The 14144-nt window shown below is 38.0% G+C and overlaps 1 protein-coding gene across 2 annotated transcripts in view; it reads left to right on the forward strand.

The window, feature by feature from the left end:
- Window positions 1-14144, forward strand: part of LOC127578698 (translocating chain-associated membrane protein 1-like 1) — a 109848-nt gene that overhangs the window by 24202 nt on the left and 71502 nt on the right. The window contains exon 1 of one of the 2 annotated variants that reach the window (XM_052031003.1): window positions 5314-5670. The exons of the other annotated variant lie outside the window; for it this stretch is intronic. Within the exon in view, the coding sequence (XP_051886963.1) occupies window positions 5551-5670 (120 nt within the window). The 5' untranslated portion in view covers window positions 5314-5550. Of the gene's footprint in view, window positions 1-5313; window positions 5671-14144 lie in introns of those variants that run through there. 2 annotated transcript variants of the gene reach the window in all.

The raw sequence follows: 14144 nt of genomic DNA on the forward strand, positions 1-14144 counted from the left end.
CTTGTGACTAACTGGAATTTATTGTTGAATATACTTTCAACAACACATGAATAGCATTTTAAACACATTAATTTAAGCTTAATTTTGTGTAAAATGTAGAGTAACAAAGGGCTTATTGAATATATCATCAGCAATACAATCGCAAATGTGCATCCTGTTTGCCAGATAGAACATCATTTTTAAGCAAGCTTCCTCTGCAGAAAAATGTCTGGGGAAAGCCAGAACCTGGACTCAGACTGGAGGGTAGGGAGATAAGAGCACCAGCTCCCAAGTAGGTGAAACTCTGAATAGTGAGGAGATCCTTGGAATTCAGGGGACTAATCTGTGTAGGGAGGTGGGAGTGGCAGAGTTTTATGGGTTAAGATGGGTCGAAAGAGGCATAGTGCAAGAAATTGGGGCATGGGGCAAAGTGAGTACAAGAAATTGGGGCATGGGGCAAAGTGAAGAGCATATTCCACAAGAGGTTAGCAAGCAAAGGCACAGGACTGAACATATAGGCTGGAAGAAACTCTGTAGTTTGTATTTACAACCATGATAAGCTATAGTATAGATGGACATTTCTACTCAGCCTCTTCTGAGGACACTGCCATTACAGGTGTTCATCTTCAACCAGCTGACAGTGATAATACGATAGTACACTGGACACAAAGGCTATAAGCCTCAATATTGGAGTGATGAAAGTACATGTTCCAGAATTAACTTCACTCTAAGCCAATCTATTCATGCACGGAACATAAATACTTGCAATTCTATTGCACATTTCATGTCCTCAAGGTATCTCAGACAATGAAGTACAGCTGGAGAACTAATGTTTTTCTGACCATATTCAAAATTGCCCAAGTCTATTGCCCAGGGAAAATCTAACAATAACCTGCTTTCAATTATCTACAAACAGTGACATAAACAGTGAATATTATTTGTAACTGGCAAAGCTCTGTAAGAAGTACTCTTGTAGTCTCAAAGATCAGGAGTTTAGATTAAGCAAGTTTAAACATTTGCAGTTATGTGCCACCAGCAAAGGTCCTGGTGACATATGAAATTTTCCATAATTTTCAGGGATATGCTGGGTCTGCACTGCTCAGCCAGACTGTGAAAGTAGGTATTACTACTGTATTCCCATGTCAAACTGTCCATATTGCAATATGTTTGCATATCATGTAATGTATAACAGAAACAAACTTTTGTATACTGTCTTCAAATGTACAAATTGTTCCAAATACAAAATTGTTCTAATGAGTGGTTGGTGAGAAATTGAAAATTGTTGGTGTTCAGGAGGACCTGCTAGTCCTTGCACAGAAATCACTTAGAATTACCATTCACACAAAACAAGCAATCAGGAAGGCAAACAATATGCTGGCCTTCATTGCAAGAGGATTTAAGTACAAGAGTAAAGATATCTTACTGCAATTACATGGGCCCTGGTGAGAATGCACCTTGAATATTATTATAGGTCTGTTCTCTCTTTTTATGGAAGGGTATACTTGCTATAAAGAGTGCAAGAGGGTTCACTAGATTTGATTCCGGTCAAGGGTGAATTGACCTATGAGGAGACAAAACAGCCTGTAATCTCTACAGTTTAGAAGGATCTTATTGAAACATGCAAATTCTTCAAAAAAGCTGCAGAGATTATATTTCCCCAGCTAGTTCATATACAACCAGGGATCACATTCTTAAAATAAATGATTGATCATTCAGGATTGAGATGAGAGGAGATTTCTCCAGCCACAAAGCAGTGAACCTTTGGAATTCTCCACCCAAGAGGGTTGTGGAATCTCAATTGTTAAGGGTATTTATGTGGGAGTTTGACAGATTTTTAGATGGTAATGCTGAGGTAAAAAAATCAGCATGATTTTTTTGGAATAGTGGAGCAGGTGTGAATGACCAAATGGCCTACTCCTGCTTTTATTTCTGATAGTCTTATCTTCAAGAAAATGAAAAAGTCAGTACTTACTCGTAGTCAAACATTAAAGAGATCACTAAGAAACACCAGAAAATCAATGATAAATACTTTGGTATTAAAACTGTGAAAATAACTATTTATTTTCATTTTAAAGAAAGAGATGGTCCTTAGATTGGTCATTAATTTATAAGTACTGATTGAATACTTCTATTAAGTATTTAGAACAGCATCTATTTGCAATAAGAAAGATGGTTTTTCAGAACAGACCACAGTGCCTCAGAATGACAAACAGAAAATCATATTTTACAAAATGGGAGGTTACATTTCTCAAGAATAATTTATAGGCCACCAAATAATAGTTGCAATGTTAGACACAGCATAGATCAGGAAATTAGATGAGCACATAACAAGGGTTATGCAGTATTCATGGGGACTTTGATCATCATAAAGCTGGACACAAAATTGGCTTGGTCATAGATGGCAGAGGGTAGTGGTGGAGGGGTGCTTTCCTGGTTGGAGTCTGTGACGAATGGTGTTCCACAAGGAGCAGTGATGCAACCTCTGTTGTTTGATATATATCTAAATGATTTGAAGGAAAATGTAGGTGGGCTGATTAGTAAGTTTGCAGATGGCACAAAGATTGATGGAGTTGTGGATAGTGAGGAAGGTCATCAAAGGATAGAGATCAGTTGGAAATTTGGGTGAAGAAATGGCAGATGGTGTTTGATCCAGATGTGTATTAGATGATGCGTTTTAGGAGGTCAAAGAGGAAAGTACACAGTAAATGGCAGGACCCTTAGGAGCATTCATGTACAGAGGGATCTTGGAGTACAAGTCCATGGCTCCATGAAAGTGACAACATAAATGGATAGGGTGGTAAAGAAGGTGTATGGCACGTTTGTCTTCATCGGTTGGGTCACTGAGTATAAAAGTTGGCAAGTCATGTTGCAGCTGTGTAAAACTTTGGTTCAGCCATATTTGGAGTATTGTGTACAGTTCTGGTCACCATGTGTAGGAGGGATGTGGAGGTTTTGGAGAGGATGCAGAAGAGGTTCACAAGGATGTTGTCTGGATTGAAGTATATTAATTATAAGGAAAGGTTGGACAAACTTGGATTGTTTTCTCTAGAGAAGCAGAGACTGAGGGGTGATCTTATAGAAGTATATAAAATTATGACTGATATAGATAGGCTCTCAACATCTACCCTTTTTCCCCAGGGTGGAAATGTCAACTACTAGAGGGCATAAGTTTAAAGTGAGAGGGGGAAAACTTAAAGGAGATATGCAAGGCAAGTATTTTACACGGACAGTGATAGGTGCCTGGAACAGGCTGCCGGGGAGATGGTAGAAGTAGATAAGAGAGCAAAGTTTAAGACATTTAGATGGACACATGGACAGGCAGGGAATAGAGTAATATGGACCATGTACAGGTAGATTGGCATCATGGTCGTGCAGACATGGTGGGCTGAAGGGCCTGTTTCTGTGCTGTACTGTTCTATGTTCTATCCAAGTACCTGTCCAGATGCCTTTTAAACATTGTAATTGTACTTGTGTGTCCCACATCCTCTGGCAGCTCCATGTAACCGTCACCCACTGTATGAAAACCTTGCTCCTAACATCCCCTTTAAATGTCTCCCCTCTCAGTCTAAACCTATGCCCTCCAGTTTTAGACTTCCCACCCTCAGAAAAAGACTCTGATAATCTCCCTTGTCTATGTCCCACATCATTTTATAAATCTCTATACAAGGTTACTCCTCAGTCTCCTATGTTCCAGAGAGAATAAACCTTGTCTATCCAATCTCTCCTTGAGTAAACACCTCCATTTCAGGCAACATCCTGGTGAATCTCTTCTGCACTGTTTCTAATGCTACCACATCCTTCCTGCAGTATGGCAATCAGAACTGTATACAATACTCCGAGTGCAACCTGACCGATGTTTTGTACAGTTGCAACATGACATCCCAAATCTCATACTTAATGCCTTGGCCTACAAAGGCACGCATGCAATGCCTTCTTCACTACTCTATTCACCTGTGTTGCTATCTTCAGGGAGCTATGAACTTGCATCCCAAGGTCCCTCTATACATCAGCACTCCTGAGGTCCTTGCTATTTACTGTATATGTTCTGCCAGTATTTGATGTCCCAAAAATGCATCTTCTATAGGTATATAAAAAGAAAAAAAAGTTTAATGACAGTAAATGTGGGTCCCTTAGGGGCAAAATTGGGATAAACTATAATGGGGATTAAGGAAATAGCAGAGGGATTAAACAACTAAGATCCAAGGGTCCAGTCAGAATGAGGAACTAAAAGAAGTAACTACTAGTTTAAAAATTACTAAAGAATTGGTGAGATTAAAAGCTGATAAATCCCAAGAGCCAGTAATCTACATTGCAGAGCTTTGAAAGAAGTAGTTGTGGAGATAGTGAATGCTCTCATCTTCTAAACTCCTATAGATTCTGGAATTGTTCTTGTGGAGTAGAGGGTAGCAAATGGAGGCATAAAGTAAACAGCAAATTTTTGACCTGTTAGCCTGTTGTCAGTGGCAGTGAACTATTGACCTGTTAGCCTGTTGTCAGCGTGAGGGAAAATTCTAGAATCTATAGTGAAGGGTGTAATAACAGAACACCTTGAAATGAGTGATAAGATTGAGCTAGATTGATAATTTTTTTTCAAACATAAGGTCATGAATTTTTACGGTTTTCTAAATTGGAGATATGTGGAGACTCAGTCACTGAGTTCATCCAAAACAGAATGGTAGAGTTCTAAATACAAATGGAATAGTGCAGAAAAATAGTGTTGGGTTAGTAGACTGGCCATGATCTTGATGAAAAGCAGAACACTTCCGTTCGTATTTCTTAAGTTATTGTTGTTACTAAAACAGTTACATATTTGAATAGGAAATATAGATAAAGGTCAAAATTTCAAAATTAATCATTTTGTAATTCCTTTACTGTTAGCGTATGTGACAAACTAACGAGGTCGAAGTGTTTATGTTAATGGAACTACTTAAATACAAAAATTTGTAAAAGAGACTGGATAAACTTTTAAATGAAATGTAAATATATTTAATTCCAGTTAAATTTATTTTAAAATTATTTAAACACAATAGGTATAAACAGAAAAATAATTGTTAATATTCTCAGTCTTTAACAGACATTTGATATATATTGTAAATACCTACTGAAGCTACAATAATACTCACTTCCCCAGCTAACGACTTGACAGTTGATGCTTTTACCTGACGATCCACCGAGAAGTCATTTGAACATGCGCAGAACAAGGAACAGGTGGTCGATCCGCCCCCTCCTTCCTTTCACATTTCTGATTGGCTGTTTACGTAAGCAATTGGAAGAGAGCGGCCGTTGTGAGTGGCTGTCCGCCCTGTCAATAGGTAAACAATCTGTGGACTCCGCGGGCCGTTAGATGGGAGGCGAATTCTTTTCCGTGATTGGCTAGCTTTGCTGTCAATCAAAGGGCGTTGGCGCCGGGAATGGTTGGCGGTGCTGTCAGCCAGGCGGCGTCAGTGCTGTGTAGTTGTGGGAGTCGGGTAACGAAGACGTGGCTTCGGTAACGTCAAGGAGCTGAGGGGATTTTTTAAAAAAAATTATATTTATATTGTTCGCGCAAAGTAGTTTAGATTTTCAGCCATCATGGGTCTGAGGAAGAAAAGCAAAAACCCCGCCGTCTTCAGTCATGAGTTCGTGATCCAAAACCATGCGGATATCGTGTCGTGCGTCGCAATGGTGATTCTGCTGGGGCTGATGTTTGAGGTAAAAGAAAAAAGACACAAGGGCAGAGGCCCAGACTCGACCAGAAACCGCCCCTTCCCCTCCCCATCCCAGTCCATCCCCGGGAAGACAGGGAAAAATATGTAGGGGACAGCGGTGCCCTATGATGGAATAGGCCAGGTGTACAAAGAACTAGTAAGATGTACAGTATATTGTGGTGGTTTTGCAGGGAATTGTCACACTCAATATCACCTCTTTTGCCAACTAATGTTGACTCCTGCCCCTAAACTTTAATATGTTGATGAGTTACAGGCGGGCTGTATCTCGTCAAACTCGTGTGTCCCAGCTGTTAGAGGTACAGAGTGGTGGGACAAGGAATCTTTTAGGGATATGGCTGTTGATTGTTTTTAATATTTCTCAATGTAATTCAAAATCCTATTCAATGAGCACAAGTTTTCTCCATTTCGGTTGGCTTGTGCACTTCCAAAATAAAATCCTGCTCTGGTGAAGCAGTTGAAAGAATATTTTGTTGCCTGTCAGTTGTTTTTGAGTCATTATTAAGTTCTAAAGATTATAGTTTGTCCACTTGTCGTTCATGAAAGATTATGATTCTTGTAGTACAAATAGTTGTGGATTCTTACGACTGAAGTCTGCATTTGGAGAGAAGTGTTTATTCATGCAAATGTCAAGTAAATCTTTGGCCTGAACTTCTCCCTTTCATAGTTTTTTTGAAATGGTTTGCTGTACCATCGTGGATAAACTAATGTTACTTCCCTGTCAAGTATCAAGCTTATATATTAGTGGCGTTGCAATTTTTTAAAGTCTCTTAGGCATTTCTTGTATCTTTTGAACTGATTATAATTAACACATTTATCAAACTTTAATTTATTACTCAATATGGTGCTTTACAATATCAGGCATTTGGATGAAGTGTGCTTTTGCACTATCGTTGTTTCTATGTTTTTTGAGGATTTCTGTTTTTAATTTTCAAAATGCTTCTCAAGTAAACTGAGACGGAGGTGATTTTTTGAACATCTGATGTAGCAATTACAGGTAGTCCAGACGTTGCAGACATAGCAAAGATGATATAAAGATTACTTTGTACCACTGTAATGTTCCATTTAATCACACAATGTCAACATTAAAACCAATGAGCAACATTTATGTCATATCTTTGATGTCATGGAACATTCCAACAACTTTTTCAAATGAAAAGTTGAAAGTAGTAGGGGTAATGTTATGGAATTTATCTGTAGCTTTGGACTTGACTTTTAGAAATATATTTGTTAGAAATTTTGCATTTGGCTCTGGGTTATGTCATAATGGAAAGTTAGAATGAAGTGCAAACCTGAAATTCACTAAAGTAGGAAATGAAACTATATCAATAATGAAAATAGAATTTGAGGGAAGAGGAATGGAGATAATTGGGAAAAATCATCATAATTGCGAATATTAAGTTTTTGGAGAGGGTGAGGAGGGATAAATAAGACGAAGGGTGAGGCTAGGTTTGCCCAGGTGATTCCAATGTTTACTGAGCTGTCTGCTTAATAGATCAATGAGGGAAGTTCACTTATTTCAGATTTTCAACATCAAGTTTTTTGATTTTTCAGTTAATTATACATTGTCTTGAGAAGCTAGTAAGTTTTGCTTTGACTAATTAACTTTGGCGAGGTCACAGAAGGTGATGAGCAAAGATAAATTTGAAATTTAAGTTGTTCACTTTTTTGTAATTAAAAATGGCATGAATTTATAAGGTGTTTGCAGTTCTTAATCCCTGTTTGACACTTGGTTATGGATTACAGCAGTAGCATACTAAATATTAGCTTGACTGAGTAATAGACTTATCTCTGAATGAAAAGATTGTGATCCTGAAGCTTTTTTTTACAGGGCTTTAACATATAACTAGGCTGTTAAATTGGATTTGAGATCAGGAGTACTGTATTGTCAGAGGTGTTGTGCATTTTTTGATTGAGACATTAGCTTGAGGTCTTGTGTGCCTGTTGAGATAAATCTGGTGAAATAATGCATAACTCTCCTGATATTCTGGTTAATAATTCAACATCTGTGAGCCAACATTACCAAAACGAATTAGTGGGTTATGCACTTTATTGCTGTTTGTGGAATTTTGTTGTGTACACATTAGCTGCTATGTTTACCTACTAAACAAAACACCAGAGTAATTCATTGGCTGTAAAGTGCTTTGTGACAATTGAGGTAAAGTTTCCACGTAAAAATGCAAGTCCATTTCCTTGTTAACTGCGCTGACCTATGTTGTTAACAAATTTATCTGAATATTGAAGTAATCAAGAGCAACACACACAAAATGTTGGAAGAACTCAGCAGGTCAGGCAGCATCTTTTGGAGGGAAATGAACAGTCGATGTTTCGGGCCGAGATCCTTCATCAGGACTGGGGGGGGGGGAGGGCAGAAGCCAGAATAGAAGGGGTGGGGTGGGGGAGGAGCACAAGCTGGCAGGTAATGGGCAAAGGTAGGTGGGGGAGGAGAAATGGGAATAATGTGAGAAGTTGGGAGGTGATAGGTGGAACAGGCAAAGGGTTGAACAAGATGGAATCTGACGGGAGAGGACAGTAGACCATGGAATAAAGGGAAGGACTTGGGGAACCAGAGGGAGGAAGGTGAAGGTGAGTGGTAGGCTGGGAGGGCAGGGGAGGGAAAAGAGAAGGGGTAGAGGGGCCAGAGGGATAAGGGAAAACCGAAGGAGAGGGGGAGGAGGGAAGAAATTTTAATGTTTGTATATACATAGGGAGAGCTGAAAAGGCAATGATACAGCAAGAAAGTTGCAACAAGATTTATATTGATGATAAAACAGAGAGAGGTAGCATGTGATATTTGTCAATATTAAATTTCAGATATTGCAGATACATTGAGAATCACAATCAATTTTTATTGTCACTGAAGATATCAAAGTACATTTTTAATGTATACATTCCAATTTATTGATGAATAATTGGTTTATGGCCATTCTGTTTTACGATATTAGATTTTCCTTAATTTTTACAATGTATTAGCTTCACATTCTCTGATTTCTGCCCATTATCCACTGCAACTGCAAACTGGTCATGCGTTTGCATATGTAGAATTAGCTTTGGGAGACTTGAAAAGATATTGGATGTCATAGCAGATATGACTCGGACATTCTTTTTGAATTCATTCTCATGATTTAAGCATTGCTGGCATAGTTGGAATGTATTCTCTTTTGCAAAATGTCCTTTGTAATGTTTTCATGGCCCTTCTCTCTGGGCCTCATTGTTTACGTGATGATAAATATGCTCTTTGAGCAGTTGTTTGATAGAGCTCTGCATTATTGCTGTGTTTAAAATTAGTGACGAAGGAATGGCAGTAGTCATTAACTTGGGAACCTGAACATTCCTTGTATCAGCTGCATTGATATAGTGGAATTTGGAAGATAGGTTACTGTGATATTGCTCATGGATGGTGTGTGCTGTAGCCACAAGGTGCCATTGGTGAATGGGGTAGATATTTTCACTCTTGGATAATATGATTAACATTCATTTATTTTGACCTTGTTGAACATTATTGCAGCTGCAAGTGGAATATATTCCATCACACCCCTGACTTGTCTAGTGGAGAGGTTTTGGAGAGTCAGGAATTGGACAGTTCTCCAGAGAATGCCTCTGACCTTCTGTAGCATTTGTGATAGTTTTTTTTTGACACATTCATTTGAGTTTCTGGCTAGTGGTGACCCCAGACATTTGTTGTTATGCCTGAATGTCAAAACCAGATGGTTGGGTTCTGTGGTTAGCAAGTGTAACGTAGAAGCGTGGGAAGGACAGAAAGGCCATTTAGCCCTTTAAGCTTACTTCACCATTTAACGTGATCATGGTTGATTCTCTCTTTTGGTACTGTACTCCTGCTGCCTTCTCCAGACCCCTTGATGCCTTTTTTGTTTTGAAATTTATCTCTTTAAATATTTCACAGGCTGACCACCTAGTCAGGAATTAGGTAGTTCTGAGCATCTGTAGTATGCATGGTTTTTATGTGACACATTCATTTGAGTTTCTGGCAATCTTAACTTTGGGCATCGTTGTTTCATATTATATCAACCCAATTTAACACCAATAGAGTAAGATTCTGCCTTTTGTTTTTCCTTTAGGAAATGGATAATTTTACATATTTTCTGCTCATGCCATATTTTTGCACACTCACACAATCTTTCAAAGTCAACTTGAAGCTGTTTTTCATCCTCCTCAGTTCACAATCCCACCCAGTTCAGTGTCATTGGCAAACTTTGAAATATTACATTCTGTTTCCTCAACCAAATCAATGATATCAGTTGTGAATTGTTGAGGCCCAAGCACTGATCTCCGCAACATCCCATAACCTGCTGCCTGCCACCCTGATAAAGGCTAATTTATTCCAATTCTGTTTCCTATGTGCCAAACAAGTTTCAATCTATGCCAGTACTGTACATGTATATTGCTATACATGTCCAAGGGTAAAAATTAGTTATGAAATATTAGCAGCTTAAGACTTGAAATGCAGATAGTAGGTGACCCTGTTGAAAAATATAGAATATTAAATGAAGCAGAATACTTGGAAAGTAGAAATAAGCAATGTAAATTTGAAACATTATCAGGGTAATATTGTTATGGCATCAGTAAAAATTTGCATCCGGTTAGTTTATAAGTTCTGCATCATGTTAATTACTTTCAATTTTGCCTCGTTCTGTTTCTCCCTGTGTCAGTACAAAATGTTCACTTTGTCATGTTACTTCTCACAATTTACTCAAACATTTCAATTTCCTCCTCCTTTGTACTTCCTTCTGACCCATTTACAACTTGGTGCTGGTTGTTTCTTGATGATTTATCATTGTTTTGTCCGCCACAGTACATGACATAAAACACAACGAAAAGTACTTCATTCGTGTCACCAAAAATAGAGGATTGTACAACAGGTGAAAAGCAGTAACAGCATTAGCTTCATAATTAAAATAATCTATTATCAATTCTTTTGGTGATTAACCTACTTTACAGTTTAAACTATAAAATGATTAAAATTTGAAATTCCTGTCCAGTACTCCTTAGGTTTAAGGATTGTTGTTGATATTCTTCAAGTTCAGGGAGAGACAATACCAGTCTTGGGAAGCTTTCTGCATGCCAATCACATATCTGTAACTATAGGTAAAAGAATTGTGAACCTGTTATTGAATATAAAGATTTAGAACATTGCAGATTGAATCACCTTTTACAGGTAAAAGCTGTATCTTGCAGCAAATCAACTTCTTATTTGTTCATTATTTTATAAACTTGAACTTACATTTTCATTTGAGCTTCTTGCAAAGCTATTTTATAGATATGAAATATCCTCCAAATAGACTGTTTACACAATTGTCTTCAGTGACCACGTGTCTGGTTGTTAGATGAGGACAGTTGGTTTAAATGATAGACCACCAAATTTCACTGTTTGTTTGGATTTGGATGCAAGTAGTGGCATGAGCCCAAGATGCGAGAGACAGTAATTCTTCAGTAATCCTGCAAGTGTTGGAGAATTTATTTTGGATGTGAAAGGTAGAATACAGTAAGACCAGTAGTTTTCAAATGCTATCTGTCCTATTGTGCAATGATTCTGCATGTTTCATTATGAATATTGTACACAGAATAATTAAAGTTACTGCAATTTCAATATGTACTAGTCAGTATGTATTATCATTTTTGATCATTTAGCTGGGATTTTGGTTTTCATATGGTCACTTCCATCTGTAAGTGAAGAGCAAATTAGTGATGAAATCGAACACTTTTTAATATTTCAGTATTATCTTTCTTTATTCAGAGGGCCTTAAAGTGGGCAAGCTTTTGTTCTTTAAAAAAATTAGTTATTTTGGTATTTTTGTGCTAGTTAACTGTGTAAATTTTATGAATACATGTGTCCTGAAGTCATTTTCACAATAATCACGAAGCTTGCAAATTGCCACTGAAAGAATGTAGAAGGATGTTTGGAAGAAACAAAGATATATCTTTTTCTGTTATTGCTTACAATTTGCAGGTAGGTTAAATTCATTCCCTTCACGTGTGTAATAAATATGTACATAGATGGTTACAGGGTCTTGAATATTACCTAAAATATTGTTAAATGTTGAATGATATTGTTCTTCAGTACTAGCTTTTTATTGTCATTCCTCACCTGTAGTCTGCTGCAGCTGAGTAGGCTAGAGACTACAGTATTGTTGTTAATTATTTTAAAGGAAACATTTTTCCTCACTTGGAAATGATTTTTATTTTGCGTAAATCAAAATGGGAAGCAGTCTTTGTGCATACTTTTTTCCTCTTCCACTGTAACTTTCAGAGAGCTCCTATAGGTTGAAACTCTAGTCCGGCATTCTGTGGTCCAGCATGCTTTGAATTATAGTACAGCTCTATTCTGATTAACTAATTCTAACTAAGATCTATACAAATCTGTGGCTCATTAACCTACCAGTACATCTTTTGCGATTGCAGCTGAGTTACAAATAGTTCTCTATACCCTTGTATGACCCAAGGAGTGGCTATACTTAAACAGAACAGTCCTCATACTTGGAGGAATATGATTAGGAGCAATTTCTGTGGTCCGGCACCAGTCAGGTCCCAAGGATGCCGGACTAAAGAGTTTCAACCTGTGGTTGGAAACTATGTCTTGCAATTATACAAGAACTCCGGGGAGCTTTAATGTTCGTCTTAGGACTCTTAAGAATGATAAGCTCCTAACAAAAAATGTTGTCAGAAGCATTTGAAACAAATAAGAGTATGGTATTAGTAAAAGTAATAAATTCATAGTCTACCATTTCCATTTGTAAGTGCTCAACCTTCTGGAATTACCAGAATGGCACCCGAAAGCATTTTCAAACAATATATTGAAAATAATTTTTATTTTCCTTTTAGCAGACTATCATTATTTGATATCCTACATGCTGGTCAGTCATCAATAGAAGTATCACCCCCCCACCCATTATGTGTTCCTTACCTGCTAAATTGCAAATGGCTCAAATTCCTATTCATTAAAGAGTGACAGTTCAGGTGTAAGTAGTGATTTAGTGGTTTTGACATTATGGCATTAAGTACATTTGCTAAGAAAACCAATTGTATGACTCTGTAATGCTCAAATACAGCACAGTTCTGTTGGTGCTGACCCCTGATCCCTGCCTCCTTTGGTCTTAGGTGTAAGTCAGGTTTTCAGCAGAGGGCCATTAACTGAAGCGGTCATCAGTGACTCTCTGCTTCGCCTATCTGGCACATTCCTTTGGATGCAGTTGAATTTACATTTTTAAACATTCAGCCTTAAACATCAGATGCTTCCAATATGAAGGTGAGGCTATTTGCATACTCTGCCCACCTGTGTACCAACAGTCTTTATTGCCAGTTTGTGTGGTATCAGAAACGTTATTACTCATTAGTGGTTTTACCCTGCAGTTTTAATACTGGTATTATAAATTGAATTCTGGCCCATGTTTTGGAGGTGAAAGTATGTTAAAACTCTGACACTTAGATGGTTCCTGAATGCATTGTTTCAGAACTCGGGTAACTATTTCATTCTTCTATCTGTTGAATTTTTGACTTCTGCATCGAAACTTATAGTTTCAATGGATTGGGTAGAAAGTGCCTTCAAAATGTATCCAACTATCCTTTGTGAAGTGACTAGGATGCAGCTGCTCACGTGTAAGAAGAACATCACCATTGCTGTCCCTTGCTGTCTACATTGTGGGGATGGTCATCATTGTCCAGGAAATTAAGTGGACCAGCCAGCCACATAGGTAGAGGTCAGAGGCTAAGAATTTTGCAATGATGTGACTTTGTGGATGGTTTTCCCAAAGCCTTTCTGCCATTTACAGGATACATTAGGAGTGTGTTGAAGTATTTTCCACTTGTCTCTGAGTGCACCTTCAATACTCAACTAGCTTTAAACCAACCCGCGACAAAGCATCTGGTTTGATTGGCACCTCATCCACCATCCTAACCCTTCCTTCCCTTTTCCATCAGTGCACCAACAGCATCTGCTGAACCTTCAGTGCCTCCAAGGACATGGGCAGCTTAAACTATACAACATGTATATTGCTTTCCATGTTTTACACATTACTGACTTGAAAATATATTGCCCTTCCATTGTCACTGGGTCTAAATCCTAGAACTGTCTACTCAACAGTCCTGGGGAAGTACCATCACCAGAATGACTATAGTAGTTCAAAGCAGTTAAACACTGCCTTCTTGAGGGCAACTGTGGATGGGCAGTATATGGCAGATTTGTTGGTGATGCCCATGTTCTGTAAATGAAAAATTAAAAGAGAGACTACCCTCTTCCCCCTTATCCTCCCAGATGGAAAGAATAAACTGCTCGTTAATATTTTCTGTTCTTTATTTTCCAAAATAAATGTAGCAACTTCTGTGGTTCAGCGTGATAAGCCACTTATCCTAGTGTCTTGTATTTCAATCTGATGAGGTAACTTGTTTTAAATTGTTCCCAAGCAACTTTTCTATACTTAATTGAATCAAATGGTTCATATCTCT

The sequence above is a fragment of the Pristis pectinata genome, chromosome 16 (genome assembly GCF_009764475.1).
Source record: "Pristis pectinata isolate sPriPec2 chromosome 16, sPriPec2.1.pri, whole genome shotgun sequence".
NCBI classification, from domain to species: domain Eukaryota; kingdom Metazoa; phylum Chordata; class Chondrichthyes; order Rhinopristiformes; family Pristidae; genus Pristis; species Pristis pectinata.